This window comes from Centropristis striata, chromosome 15 (genome assembly GCF_030273125.1).
Source record: "Centropristis striata isolate RG_2023a ecotype Rhode Island chromosome 15, C.striata_1.0, whole genome shotgun sequence".
Lineage (NCBI taxonomy): Eukaryota > Metazoa > Chordata > Actinopteri > Perciformes > Serranidae > Centropristis > Centropristis striata.
In genome coordinates this window covers 28,946,851-28,966,203 of record NC_081531.1, presented here as the reverse complement: position 1 = coordinate 28,966,203, position 19,353 = coordinate 28,946,851, and the positions used below count along the sequence as shown (strand labels likewise).

General features: G+C 39.7%; 1 protein-coding gene across 2 annotated transcripts; it reads right to left on the bottom strand.

Annotated features, from left to right (window-relative positions):
* Window positions 1-2,416: 2,416 nt before the first annotated feature.
* On the bottom strand, window positions 2,417-17,811 carry ammecr1 (AMMECR nuclear protein 1). Of its 2 annotated transcripts, XM_059351582.1 has the most exons (6): window positions 16,304-17,803; window positions 10,623-10,733; window positions 9,309-9,423; window positions 8,939-9,029; window positions 8,733-8,829; window positions 2,417-7,503 (listed from the first exon to the last, which is right to left on the bottom strand). In XM_059351582.1, exons 1-6 carry the CDS (start codon window positions 16,765-16,767, stop codon window positions 7,389-7,391), a joined length of 993 nt encoding a protein of 330 aa, XP_059207565.1. In that variant the 5' UTR covers window positions 16,768-17,803; the 3' UTR covers window positions 2,417-7,388. The 2 variants fall into 2 exon arrangements, with proteins under 2 accessions (XP_059207565.1, XP_059207566.1); XM_059351583.1 differs by lacking the exon at window positions 10,623-10,733 and having other exon boundaries at window positions 16,304-17,811.
* Between the last annotated feature and the right edge of the window lie 1,542 nt (window positions 17,812-19,353).

Genomic DNA, 19,353 nt, shown 5'->3' with positions numbered 1-19,353 from the left:
AAAGACTGCATTAAATCAACAACACCCATTTATATTGCCAACTATTAATATAAATGTTCACTACTGCAACTATAACCATCAAAATTAAAACTTGTTCTGATGGCAGTATTGTTTCCACATTTTAAAATAAAGTAGCATTAAAAACAAAAAAGTCTAAGAGACTTCTTAAAGAGCCATGTTTTGAGCTAAATGCTATCATTAGCTGGGGTCACCCCAATGTTTTTTTTTTTTAAAAAGGTCCTATGTTCCCCGTTTTTCCCCAAAAGGGTTCTATGTTCCCCTGTAGCAATACATACTAGGGAGCATAGGACCCTTTTCCAGAAAAAGGGACTATGTTCCCCGCAATCTATCAATCTTTACGGTAGACTCTCAGCATGACCAGCGGGCCTACTGTCACATGGCCCACCTTAGCTCAAGCAGCCCAAAACATAAATTAGCACAGCAGCTACTTTCTGGTTACTTTGCAGTTTATTTTTATGCTTTTTAAATTTAGGATTACTCATGTTTGTATATTCCCACCCCTAATCATACTGTCTTGCATCGAGGCTAGGCTTTTTCCTTTTAGGGTTAGGGTTAGGTTATTTGCATATGCGTGTCAAACAGCCCGTAGGCCTACATAGGCCTATTTGCCATGGGATTTGACAGTAATGGTGGAAAAAGTAACAGACTGGGGAACATAGGACCCTTTTTGGGAAAAGCAGGGTAAAAGGGTCCTATGTTCCCCAGTCTCATACAAAGAGTGGAACATAGGACCTGGGGAACATAGACACGATCCCCATTAGCTTCCTAGCATGCTCAATGTGACCACAGTGTTAAAAACACTTAAGCTTGTAGCAATTTACCCTTTTCACAGCAAACATTTTGTCTTGCCAAAGCAGGAAAAGCACAGGTGCATTCACAATGGCTCCATTCCATTGAGCATCCCTGTCAGCCATAATGGAATGCAGCCATCGTTAATTTTCCTGCTTCCTGGGTCTACTTGTTAATTATCACTAAAGATGCCTTTTTTCAAGACAATACAAGTTCACCTCAAGCTTCATTTAGCAGCTCTTCCAGAGCTTTCAATCATTTTACATGATCTTGTTGGCCCAGTTGCACCACCCAAAAAGGCCAAATGATATTAAATTGCTGTTGTCACATGAATAACTTTTATTTCAGTAACTGAGAAATTCCTAATTTAGTTTATACCACAGATTTGTGAAAGGATGTTTTATTACTTGTTTTTGAGCAATAAATGGCTTTTTTATCAGCTACTGGAGCCAGACAATCCTCATTTGGCCCACAGCTACAGCATGTGCTCTGCATGCTCCACTGCCAGTCCAAACATCATGAAAGTGCGTGACAGCTGAAGTCATTCCACATAATTGTAGAAAAGACACTGGTGCATCAACGCACATTATCAGAATGTGCCAGCAGGACTGGAACTTCAAATTAAGTTACATTTAAATGGTCAGTTCATTAACTTTCTCAATTATCCCAATTGGTATCTAGACGTGCAGATGGTTTGTTGTTTTTTGCCCAGGTTATTCACACATTTGTCTCTCGAATATCTGCCTCCAACCCAAAACTGAAGGTGTAAATGCAATCCACAGACTTCACTGTTGAGAGTCTTTGTAGAAAATGGTTTCAGCAACAACTGTTCACAGCAAGTTTGACATTTGGAAAGAAAGCTACTTAAAAAAATGAGCTGGATTTTGACAGATGGACTATCTTACCAGGCAGTTCAAAACTGTTTATTTTAACCCACATTTCTTCTTTTTCAACATAAGCCCATACTAATTACATTTTTTAAACTACACAAGTCTGTAACTAATTATCTTAGGGCCAATAAACAAATGAATGTGCAGAGGAAAATCCTGCAGCTTCCTAAACTGTAAGGTGTCCTTGCCCAATCATTAGTGGGCAGCCAAAATTCAAAATCTATCACAACGGATGGGCGAAAAATAAACTCTTGAGCAGCCTGCCTAGGCCCTAATAGTTAATAATAATAATAATTCTCCCCTCATTTCTTCGCCATGGTCATGGCTTTCTTCCCAACTACCCGTCTCTTCCAGTAGCATTAGTCCAGTGGTTACTCAGTCTGTTAAAATACAGAGGCAATTTATGAAACATTTTCGGCCTGCATGGATCTTCCCCTCCTGCCCCTATCAGTCTCTACGTTTCAATTTTTGCTTTGACGGGAGCAACACATGGGCATGATAAACATTAATTAACATGACAAGAAAACCCTTTTGTCCTTTGCAGACCTGTGAACCACATGGATTTTTCTAAAACGACCCCTCCCAATCCAATGAAACGTCTGAACATTGATAAAAAGAAGTGTGAACTGTAACTGAAACTTCTGCTGAAATCCAAAAATGCTATCTGTGGATGTGTGTGCTGAAAGAAAAGAAAATGACACGTTTTCTCTTTTCAGTTGATTTTGTATTTTTTTTATTGAATAAATGATTTTAAAAGGTAATAACAATGTTTAAAACTACATTATCTTCACAGCCATTGCTTACATACTCAGATAACCCATCTATATATATTCTTTCAACCCTCCCCACTCTTGTTTTCCTTTTTTTTTTTTTTTTTTTTTGCTGATTTCTTTAGGTTTTTTTGTGTTTGTTCATTTTTGTGTTTTTTTTCTTTTGGAGTCATACTATCATAATGAATGCCCATTTCAAGTCTTGTCACACTAACAGCAATTCAATAGGAACGGAGGAAGGGTCTAGCTCTACAGGGGGTGGATTTGAAGTTCCCAGTTCATATTATTCCATCAACATTTTTCAAGTTACTAAAAGAAAAAAAGATCCAAAAAATTGAAAGGAAAAGAAAGAAAAGTTGGTATGAGGAGTTACACCAGGCAACCCTCCCAGCCCATCAGGCCACTGCAACAGAAAAAAGTCATTTTGTACAGTGACACGTCTTAGAAGTCAGTGTCTCAAAAATTCAGAACATAGAAAACCACTAAAATAATTTTGAAACTAGATCCAAAATATTCTTTTGAAAAGAATTTATTTTGATGTACAAAAACAGTCATTTTCTTTTTTTATTTTCTTTTTAATTTTTTTAATAAAAGCTTCAAACACAAGTTTATTGTAGTTCTTATTTCATCTGTCATTATCATTATTATTATTGATTCATTTATTCTTTTCTTTTTTTTTTTTATTCATCTATCAGTGCGATTGTATACCAGTGCAGCTACTGGGTCCAGAGTAATGAAAACAGGCTTTTTCATCTTTAATGGCATAAAAAATAAGGAAAAATCCATCTTTTATACAAAGTATAACTGCTGGTCTTTAGGGAAAAAAACATTTATAAACCCATAAAGCTAGGAGGCACACCATGGGATTTTCATTTTTGTAAATTATAGTAATAATAATAATAATACCACTAGTCTAATAATAACAATAATAATAATAATAATAATAAACAAAACAAGTAACAACAATTTGCAACCATTTTAAACCATCCTTGATGCCCTGTAGGGCTTCAGAGATGGACTCAATGAAATTTCATTGAATAATTAGGTTGCTTAATAAGTCAAGACAGTTGAGAAAACGCACAAAAAAAAAAAAAAAAAGAACAAAGAACATTTTGTCAATTGCAGGGGTTTCTTTTGGAAGGACAGGAAGCCAGGCCTGAAGAGCAGCATTTGGGCATGGCCGCTGGCATCTTTGGTTCAGTCAAACATACGAAGGTAACATGAGCTTGAGCATTCCACGAAATATGAGAATGACCACGCAAGGAATGCTGAGGCTGAACTCTAACCCTGGTATGGAACCAAAACACAATCTGCTACAACAAACTACGAATGTCGTTCCATAATATCCCATGAGGTATCAATGCTTTAAAACAGTTAATCAGTACAGAAGCAGGACTATTTTCTGCATGTTCTACGTAAAACATTAGCTCTGCGTCCCGTTATAGGAGATGCTTACCTTCAACATAGTCTGAGAGGCTGAGAAAGCCTCGTTAACAGGACGTTACACTAGTCAACGAACCAAACCACGCCTGTTCAGAGGTCAAACGATTCAGCAGCTAAAGGAAAACAGAGGATGCGCTCTGAAAAAAGCAGCATCCAATGTTCCAGGAGAGGCAACGGTCACTACTACTGCCACCATCTACCGAACGACACACATCACACCTTGACAAACTAGGCCATGAGGTTGGGCCACAGTGTAGGGAGTAATCGAGGGGAGGGAGGCTACGTGTGACTTCTTGTCCTTTCAAACCTGCAGGGGTGTTGACTTGCACTGGTAGGAAAAAAAAAAAACACCTGTTGAACAGATCTGCATATATCAAGGATAGTAAAGGTAACACATGACGGATTTTCTCTTCATCTATCACTGTTAAATTGTAATAACGACCATTCCATTGCCCCTATGATGTGTTTGCTGCCGGGACTTTTCCTTTTCTGTATATATGTGTAAGAATATCAGTCGTTTTTTCCCATAGGGAATTGATCCCAAAGTCTTAATGAAAAGCACAGATTCTTGGGGCTACTGTTTGTATGACAGTCCTTCAGTATTAAAATGTGCCGTCATAACTCATTTCCCAGCAACACACTAAAGAGAAAATCTTACATGCAGCATCTTTAAGTATGATATGATCAATGAGTCCGCATGACCAGTCACGAGCTGTGACCACCCCAATATGAGGTCCGATAGCACCATATTTGTCTTTTAAATCTCTTAATGGTTAATAAGAGTGTCTAAGCCATAGATCAAGCATATCATGGATAAAACCATAGGTCTCATACTCATACATACATGCAACAAAATACATTGCATGTGTATACAAAGACATATATGTAAAAGAGCATGGTCAATTTGGTTTTGCAGCAGAATAATTCAGGTTGTGCTGTATTAAATGGACCAGGAAACGGATGCCCGACTGTTCCTCTTTAAAACTTTTGATGTAGTGTATTCATCATGAAAGCATACATTAAATGAGGCATGAAACGGACTTCCTGTGGTTTAAACATTTAGGGTAACACTGTCTGACATTGTTTTGGAAGAAGGTTTTTTTCATGGGGCTTTCAAAAATGAAAGTCTTGCAGAATAGCAGATGGATAAGACGTGAGCAAACAGGAGACTGCAGGCATACAGGAGCCCCCATATGTCTAAGAGAGTATTAGCATTCAAGTGAGGAAAACAACTTCTGAGGCCCTTTCCTACACTGTGGTATGAAGATGGAGCAAACCACGGGACAGAAGAACAGTCGGAGCATCATCTACCAGTCCATCATTTATTAAATCATTCATTTAAGGCAACACAACTTAAATCTGGGTCATTTCGGGTTACTGTGGATGGAGTGCCAAAAGCCCTTGACATTTTTGCATAAAGAAAAATAACCTGTCAGTTAGTAAAGGCTGTTACGAAGAAAGATGACAAGTAACAAGAACCTCTCAAAAATTCCAGTTAGCAAAACTAAAGCCGAACCCAAAGCAAGCGGATCACATATTGATCCTCAAACATTCTGGAAATTAAATCCAACTAGCCTAGTGTGTGTGGATGTGACTCACAACAAGTAATAATTGGATGGGAAATGGCTTCTTAAGTCCTCACAAAGCCCTGGCTTTTTTTTCTTTTTTTTTTGGAGACCTGAACTGCAAGCCGCCAGGCCCCATGCAGAGATTCTGCTCGAACTAATTCGACTGTGTTTGCTCTAACGTACTGCCAAACAGCTGACAAAACAGGCCACAAATCGAAACACTTCCTGTGTTGTGGACACACAGATCAACGGGATCTCACTGAACAGCAGAGTGTAAAGAGGAGAACAGTGGTAGTGCGGTTTCAACAACTAAATCGACTAGCTGCATTACTGCAACTGCTTCAGAATCTAAAGAGTACAATGACATGCACTTCTAAATGACACATATTAATTAGATCACTTCCTTTGTGCATCAAGTGGTGTGTCTTCATTCAAAATGACAATTTTAATACATCATATTTTGTGAACGAGTGACAAATGGTTAGCTATAATCTGAAGAGGCAAGACAATGTTTCCACGACGACACGGGCAATATACAAGACATCTGACAAATGACTGAAACCGCCGGGTTGGACTAGTACTCAGTGATGCAGCCTTGCCTGAGGCTGGCTGGTGTGAGTTTGCATTCAGAGGTTGGAGACCCAATATATTAGAGGTTACCTAATGCAAACACTTCGAGCCAACAACAGCTTCCTCTTACAAAGTGTGGAATAAAAAGAGAATATGGCTTTAAGTAGTTATAGCATGTCCCTGTCAAGTGACTCCCTGCCAGTAAACTCAGAAACCAACGGACACAGTAAATTTAAATCAAAGCATTGTTCATGCACATTTTTTTTCTTTTTTCTAGGGACCTGTAGTTACACCTGCTCCCCCTCTCCAATCCAAGGAAATCAGACCTACTTGTAGCCCATTTTACATAGATAATTAACAAATCCCCTGCGCAGACGTGATTATCCTCAGACAAAATGGCTTCCTCCACAATTACTTTGAATCTCAAACAAAAGAAAGACGGAACATGGCTAAAATCTGGAGCCAAACAAACAAACTCAGTTCCAGGTGTTCAGGTTACACCACAAAACACTACAAATAGTCAGAGGGAGGTTTCCAAAAAATCTCTGTTGGGATTATTTAGGTAAAATCCAATTTCTAATTTACTCTACTGGTTTTCATCTTGCGGCAGACCATCATCTATATCCACACACAGAAATACACACACGATTGTGAGCTCAAACAATAAACACTACCAGCAAAGGGCATCACAATCCTACTATCTATACTTTGGAGTATACAGATCCCAATATATAGTTCCAACTACATCACTACAAGAGTTTACAAGGCTCAACAATCTTTTTTTCTTTTTTTTTTGAGAGGAATCAGAATAGAGACGACACAGCCTTTGAGAACTGCAGTTGCCTTGCTACATGGTATACATGTCTGGATAGTAGGTTAAAGAAAAAGTAAAAAGTAAAACGTTTCTTAGAGAATGTAAAGTTGTAGCAAAGCCTAAACAATATAAGCGCAAGACTAATCCACCGTAAGAGACTTCCTTCCATCCACAGAATCAAACACCTGATTAGGTTTTGCTGAAGAGACGTAAGATTAATAAAATCTAGTATTTGTTTAATCTTCAAAAATATTAATGGATAGGGGGGTTATAGATATTGGTATACATATGCTGCAAAAACTTAACCACAGGCAAAGAAAAAGAAACGTGGATTTCTTGCCATTATCAAATGATGCTTCGTTGCCACCCGTTGCCATGTCAACGTCTCGGAGACGGCCAGCATGGCAACGGAAACAATCATCATAAAATGGTACAGTAGTAGAAATAGCTAGACCAGGAGGGGGCTGGCTCTCCTGGGAAAAGGTCCGCGGAGAGGTCCAATGATTGGTCATGCGGCTCGCTGTCAGGAATAATGGTTGTAGGGTGGTAGAGGGTGCCCAATGCCATTCTGGTAGTGATGGTGCTGGCGGTGGGCAATGTACTCTGCATAACCCATTGTCATCTTCTCGCTACGGTACCTAGGGATGAGACAAGAGGTATTGGTGAAAGCTGGCTGACCTTTAGAAAAGTTAGGATCAGCCACAGTCTGCACCGCAACACAGGACCTTATGTGACAAAACTAGAAATATCAGAAATTCAAATTCATTCACAGAAATATCAGAAATGTATTTCCTTGTCAAAACCTGTCTCTTAGAATACCCACTAGGGGTGCACAGCATTATCGGTACATTAACGTTTTCAGACGATACTGGCTTCAAAATGAGCTGCCGGCTGCCGCTTCCATGATTAAACGGCTGATGTGACGCCATGTCCTCGGCACAAGGAATTTATATTACATCATTTGAAGCTTTGCATTTCATGCCTGCATTTGCTAGCGGGAGTATAAGCACAACAATACTGTATGTTATAGATACAAGTCACTTCTGTATGTTACAGAAGTGACTTGATTGCTGCAATTAGGTGTGTGTGGGGGGGAAATATCTGTAATCGGCTAAAAAAAATTGTAAAATATTGTCATTTTGGCAAAAAAAGACATGTCGTGCATCTGTTATACCCACAATGCAATTTCCCCACGGACATTTCACTTGGAGTTATCTAGTAGCTTTCTAGTAATGTAGTAAGAGGACACACAGGGGGCTCTTCTCACTTTTCATTTTGATCTAATTTGATATTTTCACAATGACATGACATCTGCAGTGAAGCTACTGAAGACAGAGCGAGAGTGGGGAATGGAAGCAAGTGCTGCTTTGTTTTATTTATGCATCATAACAGTTTTTATGTCTGCAGTCCTCAGTCGAAACTTTTCCTTTTTGAATGATGAATACAGATCGACATCTGGTGGTATGGAGAGTTATTTCCTCCAAAGCTAGGTACAGAATGTACTAGTTGGCCATTGGTGTGTTCAAATGTAACTTTTTGGCCGAGACACAGGCAACATGAGACGACTTAACAATCAGCCCTTTGTCATTGCTACATGTTTGATGTGACTAGGCCGTTAAGGCAATAAATCAGATTTCACACAGCTCCCTCTGGAGTCACAAAGAGCTTTATACAGCTCCTTCTACATATGCAGCAGTACACCCTAATACCTGTAAATAGACTTTTATGTGTAAAAGTTCCCCACTCACTTCTTCTACAAATCAATGTATACATACTTATGTGTGTTTAACAGTGATCCTAAATGATAAAATGTTTGAGTTTAGTCTTATGTTAAAGATATGTTACATATCAGCATGTGTAATCTTACCTGGTTAACTTAATGGTCTTCCTGAAGTCATTTGTGATGGGAGCTTTGTAACCTCCCTTTCGTAGTAAGGAATCTATGGTTTGAATGTGGTCCCAACCTTGATAAAGAAAGTTAAATCTCTTGAAAAATCACATCTGCGACAATATATATTAACCTTATAAAATAGACAATGAGGCTGGCTTGTTAGGGGCACAGATTTATCTCACCTTGCTCCTTTGCAACCTCTGGTAGATAGGTGGCGGTGCGCTTTGATCCTTTTTCATTGAAAAACTCTATCCTAATACCGTGAACACCCACCTAGAATTCAAGACATGAATGAAAAGAAACAATGTATTTTACACTCATAAATCACTCTATGCAACAAAGACAAAATTGTAAAAAAAAAACAACAACTTTAACTCAATACTGACAACTGTGTTTTGCAACTAATTACAATGTTTTTGAATTTGCTCAAACAGGTTATTGCATGTTTACAATTTAACTTTGGTTTAGTCTTGTTGGAAAAAAATGTGGAAGAGGGAGCATTTCAGCACCGCACTTCTCATTGTAAATGTTCAAGCCGAACACGTCTCTCACCTCCCAGTCAAGGTAATCACCGACGTCTTCAAAGTTGGTGAGAAGAGACACTGAGCAGAAGAGGCGAGGCAGCTCATCCCTTGTCATAGGGGGAAAGCGGCTGTCTTTAAGGGCACTGCACACAGAAGCACAGAGAAAATACCATTACAAGAGGTGACTCAGAAAAGGGTTATCACAGTCAAGTATGACCGTGTGCAGAATTGGAAATGCAATGCACTCCAATTACCTTTTTGTTTCGTTTTTAATTGACTGCAAACTTACAGGAGGATCAGCAGTGTTTTTTCTCTAATCTAGATGGCCTGTGGACATAGAGGCCCGTGTAGTCATAGTATGGACTCTGATCATGGCTGAGAGCTGTTTTTAAAGGGTGTATCTGTACACACTACCAGTAGGGAGCTGTGTGTTTACATACATTTGACACTCAGCTGTGTCTGCCCTCAGGTCAAAGTGCTGGTGAAGGAATCCCACACCAGGTATTTACAGGGGGCCCTGTTTGCATTGAAAGACTTACTTTTGCATTGTGTCTCATTTGTTACCTCACATTTAAATAAGCACTGGATTCAGATTTTTTAATTGAAACACTTATCCACCAAAGCCAAGTATTGCCCAACCATCATTTAGCCAACCAGTCAGATGATCCACCAATGTGGGTTTAACCCTTAAATCTGTGTTCATCTGGACTTCCCAATACAACTACACATTGACTCTTCATTATCACAATTTTACATCTTTTAATTAAAACATATTTACAACAGTCCATACATTACAGTTATAGTTATAAATACATTTCAGTTGTGTCACTGCATGTCCTTTTAAACTCAGGAGTGCTAGGTCATCAAGACTAAGAAAATTGTTTTAGCTCCAGTCTAAATCAATGGCAGTGTTCACACCAAATTGTGATGCTAGCACTCTTTAAATTCAGATTGTGACTGTTTAAGAGAAAATGCTTACATATATATACAGTAAAGAGTATCCATTATTCTTAATAAATGTCAACAGAATACATCTATTTGAGGACATTCATAACTTTTTAATATTTTTTGAAGCCCCAGGAAGTTGGATTGAAAGAAATACATGCTCCATACAGTGTTACAACAAGCTACATGAAGGAAACAGAAGAAAAGCAAATACAGATTACAGAAACAGAAACTATGTTTTTTTTTAATAATACATGGTCCAGCAATCAGTTCTGGGGATGATTAACTACTACTGTTGGTACAAAGTTGCCCATGTTAGGAGTCTTTCTTGCACCGCCCTTGTTGTTACTTCAATTTACTACTAGTGACAGTAAAGTAACGTTGTGTTCTTGCTTACCTGGTTAGGGTGTACTCCCTGAGTCCTGAGTGCAGATTCATGGCAGAAAATGTACCTATACAACCCCTCAACCGCTTGTCTCTGCCTATTTTCCATGTGACAAACAGCGGGCTGAAAAAACAAAAAACAAAAATCACATAAGCTGTTGAACCTAAACATGCACATTGGATGTACATCTCTGTAGAATACAACAGTTGGTTAACAGCACACAGTTATTTCTGATGGATCAGCATTTATCCAAGTCTACAGGTTTTGTTTAGAGCATTGAGCCATCTGTTCACCCATGACATGATAACCTATTCTTTTTTGAAACCATTACTTTCTACCCTTCACAGATTTTATTTTCAAACTTCTTTTGATGTTGCAGCTGCTTCCAGTAAAGAACATTAGCATGTAAATTGGCCGATCACATAGAATGTATCGCTTGTCTGCTTAATGAACAAAACGTGTTTGTGACAATGATCTGATAAATGCTGCACAATAGGACCCAACAGCGCCTGCAAAGTATATAATAATAGTTTAAAGGTGTTGCATTTGAGTAATGTTCTTTGAATTAAGCACTTCAGAGAACAACACTCAACACTGTGACATTGTTGGTTGTTATCACAGGGGATCAGAACCAAAGTTGTGCATAACAGGGTACAACTGCCACACAGTATTATGTAAATTAGGACAGATGTGCTTTCTACACCGGACACCTTTCAGTTGTGTTTTCCAGTCGTCTGTCTAAGCCATGTCTGCTGGAACAGATAATCTTTCAGTTTCAAACTATTATTTTACAGCATTTATCAGGCTTAACTGCAACCAAAAGTTCCTTTTTCAGTGTATTTTCTTCCAAAAAAACAACATTGATTGTGTATTGTTTGGTGAGCACTGTTAAGATGCTTCAGTGTCACTGTGACACCGACTGCTTCTGCACAGGTTGCTCAGTAGTAAATGGCATATCTCTCAGGTTTTTTTGTCACATGCCCATTTGAAGGCGTTTTTCTCAGATATCAACTCGCATAACATTGCAGTCGTAAAATAAATTGTGTGTCATTAAGAACATTTTTTGGAAACAGAAAATAATTACTGAATGGAAACAAAAGAATTCCTGTCCTTTTCAAAAACTAAGACACTCATGACAAGCACGTTGAGATTTTAGTTTTTATTTGTATGGAGAATTTGCATTTCCTGTAGTTTGGACTACAGATACAGAAACTTGGTTGATTTTTTCTCTCTTTCACTTTACTTATGAAAACTAAACTGTGTTAAGAGAAAGGAGAAAAAATGAGCCAAGAATTTGTCCCCAATGAGGAAAAACCAGTTCTATTACTTCAACTTTGACACTGGCTTCAATACAATGCTTTTTTTAAATCCATAAAGTCATGAGCTGGTGGTCATTCACTGACAAAAACGAAACAAAAAGGCTTTGAAAGTCCCCCCTTTTTTTACAGAAAGAAACATACATGAGACATTTTCTCTTTGAGCAAATCTTAAATTTTATTTTTAGCTTCTTCACATATGAAACATCTCTTTTACAAATTTAAAAGCAAAATTTAGAGTTCTGATTCAATGAAGTAAAAACAAAAATGTCAATAAATTACAAAGGAACAAAAAATTACAGCTACAGCACATACGTGCAAAATGGTCTCATAAAAAAACAAAGTGGCGTCTAAGGATTACTGGCACCGTTGTGAACTTTGAGGTATATTAAAAATATCACCTTGCAGTTCCAAAGAAAACCTTTTCATGGTAACTGTCCTGTGGCTTCATTGTACCTTTCCTGGATCATTCCCCCCTTCTCTGTGAGGAAAGGCTGGTGTCTTCTGGTGTTGTCCTTGAAGAGGGGATCAACAGATGCAAACGTTGATGTAGAAAGGAAAAGATTGCTAGTGTTCACCATTTGGCAGCACAATAGGTAATTACTTTCATATTGTCTTTTTTTTATTTCAGTCGTGTGTTTAGTTTATTACAGCTACAAAATTAAGTAGCTCACAATATGCACATCTGTTGTCAAAGATTACGACATAAATGTAAATTAACAATAGCCCAACAATTAACTACAGTTACCAAAGTAACCACAGTCAGCTAGTAAAATGATCTAACTAGTTATGCTTACTTACCTGAAGCAGTACTCGCTGGTAAGCATGTTCCACGAGTCACCTTGCAGTCAAAATTCAGCAAGATGTTTTCAATTGTCTGCTGTGCAAGCAGTCCTTGAAGCAGCGACATTTGATCATATACTTTATATATATTTAACAGCGCCCCAAAAGTAAAGCCAAATATGGTTTCCGTCATTTTATGTAGTTCTTATCACATTTCTTTATGTTCAAGTGTTTATTTTTCCTGATGATTTTGGTTTGAATTATTTGATGTTAAAAAAAAAAAAAACAGGGTGCAATGTCATGATTGACAGCTCTGATTGACTCATGACTGGTTGGGTGGGACCACAGTATGCATCTTTGTCAACCAATCTCTACACCACCAGTGCAAAATGGCAGCATTCATTTTTGTACAGTGGGAGGAATGGTGACACGCTGTCCATTCTTTATACAGTCTATGGTCACGCGGTCTAGACAGTAAAAACACACTGCCTCATGGCGTTTCACAATTGAATGGGTTTACCATTATGACTTAAAATAAAGGGCGTATTTGAAAGAAGCATAGGTTCCCGTTTCTAAACTTTAGACCCATTGTCTCATAAAAAAGATCACAAAATGTTCACGATCTGAGGCACTGAATTGTTGACTGGCTAAGATTTCAGAGCACTGTGTTTATGTCAAATGTTGTAGCCTGGTTGTTCTGAGCATTTCAATAATTCAATGTGACAATGCCCTCAAGTGAAGGACATGTCGAGGACACCAGACCATAATTATGAGTTTCTTAAACCGGTTAAGAGTTTTCACATTGGTGGGCATTAGCCTACAATATTCCTAGTCATGATTGGCTGGTTGGCTTTAGTCCTTGGTTCAATGTGGTGAAAGTGAGGTGCGATCCCAGGGTTCACCCTGACAGACTTAATTCAAATGGATTTATTTCTCTGAGGGAGGTTGGGGAGGTTGAGATCTTCATATGTGTCAAACTAACTGACTTTCTGATCCATTTATTATTACTTTACCCATGTCCCTGCTGAAGGAAATTCATGGTGACTAGTAATTTAAAAAAGAAAAAAGGTAGAATACAAATGACAATTTACAGTGAAATATTGTACATAGCAACAAATGCTGTCTGAATTTAGCACAAACAATTAGTGGAGTGAAGGTTTAATGCTTAGCATGGACATTTGATTTGGCCATGAAGTAAGTGTAATGGGATTTCAAATTAAATTAACAGACCAACACTGGGGGTATAAAGGACTGGGGAAATATTCTGTGCTGGCTCCTGGATTTGTTGATTCATTTAAAAAGACAGCCATGGATGGAAACAGGAATAACTGCAATGAATTTGAATGAATAAAAACAAAAAACAAAAGAGTGTGATCCACATTATCTGGCACATGTATTTGGTGAGTGTTGATAACACTACAGGTGCAGCACAGTGAGCTTTATCCACTCTGTCTGGGACATGTCAATTCTTTGTTCAGTGTCTGCCACACCACTGTCAGTTGTAAATGGTTCTCATATTTTAATGTGTTAAGCCTGTAGCCTCGAATTCGCTGAGGTAATTTTAGAGAGAAACTCTGGACAGGTGTGAAAGTTTTTGACGATATGCTTGTATAATTAAAAGACCCCAGTATGCTGAAACTTTCAAAGGTCAACACGCCTTAAGCAATATTTCAACAGCCTCATCAGTCAATAGTCTCAACTGAACATGCAGAAGGGAAAAAAACATTTTTATGTGAATGAGTTAAGTAGGAAGAGCATTTAATGTATACAGTGTGAATAAGAGATTGCTTCCCATAATAGATCATGATCATGTGCAAGCACTGTGATAGTGTTGTAACTGCCAACATAAATACAGACCATTCATAACCCATAATATGCATATGAAATGTTTGTAACATCGCTATGGTTTTTTCATGGTGAAGATTGTCTTTAAATGCAATTTCACATATGTCACATGACAGTAAAGAAATACATTTAAAAACACAATGCAGTAATTCCTCTGACTAATTTTATACATTCAAATGTTGCCCTTGTTGATAAGTTGAAATTGTAAATATTAACTTCAAAACCTTAAAACAGGGGTGGGCAACTGGAGGCCTGGGGGCCGCATACAGCCCACACCCTCACTTAAAGTGGCCCTCACTACAACTACATGCATTTGAGCATGAAATCTTAAAAGTGCAGTGTAAAAATGCACAAAATTACTTGGTCTGCTGCTCTAGCACTTAAAAAAAATCACAGTAAGTGGTTATTTTTCATTTGCTTCAAACCTTTTGTAATCCTATTCATACTGTTAAACATGCATTTGAGCATGAAATATGTTAAGTTACTGTGCTGTAGACTCATTTAAAATTGAAGTTTCATCATATCGTGAAGTGCACGGTCCTATGTGTGGCCCTGTGGTAGTGTCGATGAAAAATCGTGGCCCCCTCCAGCATTTAAGTTGCCCATCCCTGCGTTAAAATGTCAGTTAAACGGCCGCAAAGTCACACGCTATCGCATTACAAGGCTCGTCTTAGGTGGGTCAACATGTTTCAGTGGAGGGCGCAGGAGGGCGCTTACGGGCAGAAAAAAATACATTTATTAATCTTATGATTAGTTTGGTCTTGACACAAAAAATAACACTCAATGAATGCTTCAAATAAATACACAGTGTATTTGGTTGTTTGATACAACTGTTTAACACTGACAATACTGCTATTCGTTCAGTTTGGTGGTAGGAAATGCTTCGGATTTAGCAAGAACCACCTTTTCTTTGTTGGTTAGTGCTAAACTCTGCTAACGCTCATGTCCATAAATTTGACAGTACACTTACAAATTAAAACATTCTGTAGGACAAGCGAGTAATATCACGTGTTATATGACCGTCACTTTGAAGACATCAACCATTAAATTAATGGACACATGCTTATTTGTGCTTCGTTTCCAAGCTAATGTAGCTTATAGCTAACAAAGCTAAGCCTAGGATGTGGCAATCCACAGTTCATTGAGTGCAACATAAAATATTGAGAATATCAGTGTCAGCTTTTGGTGTATGTATTGTTGGTGTTTAAGTGTTCCAGTGTTACATGTTAAACCGCTACGGTGAAAAGGAAAATAATGTTGGTGTTATTTTGCTCGTTCCACCCTCTTTTTCTAGCTTAATTGTTGGTGGCTAGCTAATATTAGCTTGTAGCTAACGGGCTTAGCTAACGTTAGCCAGTGTTATTAGAGTTGGACAAACAGTATCGAGTAATGTGTTTCGGAAACATTAAAAGTACACAAGAGTACATCATCCAGTGATAGATCAGACAGCATGATAAAATCACATCAAATCATTCATTCTAGTGTTAATGTTTGGGTTGAGCGGCTGTGGGCCGACAGTCTGTCCGACAGGCCCGGATCAGACTGGGCTAAATTAAGCTCTGATCGCGGGATTTTCACGTTAAATTCCTTAAAAGTCAAATGTTTTGATGTGACAGTTTGTGCCCGCAACACTGGCGTAGAATCCAAAGGGGAACCCATAAAATGTGCCGCAAAAAAACATTTGTGGAGAGAGTACAACCATGATCTTTGACATGCAGCAGAACAACAAAGAGAGCAATAAATACTCACTAGGGATCGTTAGTAAACCTGGGTGTTCTGGGCGGCTGGTATCCGTACAGATGGCAATACAGCACGTCGAAACAGAAGCAGCACATCTCCGCTGAGACCACCATCTTTCTGCCTCCACTTCCCGAGCCTGGTCCCGAGCTGAGGTTGGGGGAGAGGCCGGATGAGGAGTACCCTGCCGGGGCTGGGGACAGAGCGCTGCTACCACTACTACTGCTGCCGCTGACGGTGCCCCCGGCTCCCCCCAGGCCGTTGGCTCTGCTCACGTTCGCCGCTGCTGCAACGGTCGCGGAGGAGCCAATCCCCAACTCCGAGCCACAATGTCCGGTTCCTGCCACCCCGCTTCCCGCCCCCACCCCGCCGGGACCCCCCGACCCGGGCGATCCCGACAGTTTCTGCTTCTTCACCCCGCAGCACCCGGCCGCCATCTTGGAACAATCTGCACCGACACACCGCTTCCGACCCATCACCGTCACCGCGGGAAGGGTGGGGGGGACGCCGAGCAGACGTAGAAATCCCACTGCGTTGATACGTATGACGGACAATACTCCACTTTCACTCTTTTATTTTTTTGTCGGACGACGAAATAACCGATGTGGTGAGAAGACTGCAATGTCACCCTAGCGTTGCCTTTAATATGCGTGTTCCGCTACGCAAAATCCATAGCTGGATAAGCTGTTTTTTCCTTGAGTAGTCAGCCAGTCCAGCTTTGTACCACGGTGTTTCTCTGGATCACCGATAACGTCAAGTCTCAGCCAAATATTCACCCCTTCTCCCTAACACGACACCATCCGAGGCGATCTCAGTCAGTTCCCCTTAAACATACAAGTTCAGGGAGTGCACAGTCCGAACAGGCCGCAGATGACAGTAGCCAGGCGGTCCAGATGTGAAGCCGACAGCCAGTGCGCTGTAGCCCAGCAGCACACCTCTCCAAGTGGAAGCCGGGAGCTGGAGTACGCAGGACCCATAAGCTTCAGCACAAATTGCGCACAATGTCTTGGACGAAGCCTCTCATTGCACCAGCTTGTTTGCCACTGCCTCACGAACTTCTAATTACACAACAGGCCCAGTATGTTGGAATCCCAGACGCTGTGATAACGCAGAGTAAAATGGCATCTGACAATGCGGGGTTGGCATGGCACAATGAAACGCGTCAGCGCCGAGCAAGTCATTTCAGTAACGTTAGCCCACAGTTTGCACCTGCATCATGTCTGTTCTTGGACCTGGTTTTTAAAAAAATCTCAATAACAGCCCGCGACAGACGTAGAACTAAAAGTTTTCAGTATAGGTTTGTTTGGAGGTTGTCATCCGTTTATGGGGATACATACAGAAGAGCATTATAGTCCGTGAGCCGTGAGAAATCCTCCGGGTTTGGCAACCCTCGCTCCGCACCCGTCTCTCAGCTGCTACCATTCAGTGCTGTTCGGGTAAAAGCCCTGTGATCAGTCTGTGGGCACAAGCATCGGTGTCGTCGGCACGTCGGAAGCGGATTCAGAAAAGGCTTTGCGTCCAGTTTCTACACATTCTGCGTAGCTTCTGGGGGGGATCAAATTTGCAATTCAGAAAAAAACTCTACTGTGCCGTGGAAGCATGCGCGCTACCGACGTTCATACGCATGCATGTGTGCGTGCATGGAAAAGTATCGCTATCCCTAAGCTATAAAAGACAGAGACAGGGTGGTCTTTCTGCTCCGGATTTTCCACTGTCTTTTTCCTCTGTCTTTCCACTTTATTTTTAAATAGTTTCTGTTAAAGTCATTTGTCATGCTGGTTTCAATCCAAATTGCTTTTATGAAATCGTGTGAATATCTATGTATGTATAGCCTACCTATAGAAAGGACCACTGGTAGAAATTCTTGCCCTCATGGCCACAGCTCATTTGGCATCCTGAAACAGGAAATGAATAGCCTATAAATACTGTAATCCTATCACACAAATGTGCCCTGTCAAATTCTGCTCCCCCTAAATCATTCTCCACGCCCCACCCCCCCCCCCCCCCCCCCCCACCCCCATTCTGCATTCATAACTACAGTCATAAATAAATGTATCAGTCAGGAAAGAGGTGACCATTGTCTAAATGTCAGTGATTTATATACAGTCTATGTGATTACCAGATGAGCTGACGATGACCGTGCCTCGTCTCATGATGATCTAAACAGTGAAATTAAAAAAAATCATTTTAGGGTGTATTTTCCTCCCCTCCCATGCATTTATAAATACTAATGTGGAGTCTGTAACTGTACAGACACATGCATTTGAAGTAAGGCTGACTACTGAAACAGCTGTCATCCTGTTATACAGATTCAAGGCACAAATGACCTTCGAAAGTTGTTTTTTCATAGTTGTTTTTCAGTTGAAATAATGGGACATTTTTCAGAAGAGATGTTTTTGATCATAACTCATCACTATTCAAAGTTAGTGGGCCAAAATTGACTTTAGAACTTAGGCAAAGCTGTAGTCTATATTTTGGAAATAAAATGATTAGGCAAAGACAGTGTGTAGTATCCAAACAATGGTCAAACTTCACACCTCTCTGAATAAATGATCTCAGAAGGAGATGCTCCCTATCGATTACCTTTTAAAGCCTCACCGTCAACAGTGAACATGGTGAGGATGATCATGTTTCAAGTGTTATCCTTAGTGCAGTTTTCTTTGTGCGGTGCTGATTCATATAACAGGACCAGTTGCAATTGAACTATAAACATCCGCAATATTGCAATGCCAATATAGTGCTTGTGCTTATATTAAACTTTGGGTAATGTGCATTCAGTGTTGCTTTGTCTTTGCCCCCTGATGACTGTCGAGTCCAGACATATTTGAGTTTATCATCTGGGCCAGAGCAGTAAGCAGTAACCCACAGAAACCCCTCCCGTAAAGTGCCTCATGACTGACTCAGCATAAGGCTTCAGGCCTGTTTTAAAATGTATAGCTAATTATTTTTGGCTCTTGTAGATATTGACTGAGCATTTGCCTGGTAACAGGCCTCCCTGAGCAGACTAAAGTACACATTAGGCTAAATGACTTTAGTTTAAGCAAAGAGCTTTGGAGTAACCA

Bases quoted from the DNA above. Each gene is read 5' to 3' on its own strand.
- ammecr1 (XM_059351582.1), bottom strand. From the start codon at position 16,767: ATGGGTCGGAAGCGGTGTGTCGGTGCAGATTGTTCCAAGATGGCGGCC. The intron at 10,734-16,303 runs GTGAGTATTTAT...TTGTTTTTTCAG, and splicing joins AGGTTTACTAACGATCCCTA to CCCGCTGTTTGTCACATGGA. The intron at 7,504-8,732 runs GTAAGATTACAC...TCTCATCCCTAG, and splicing joins AAGACCATTAAGTTAACCAG to GTACCGTAGCGAGAAGATGA.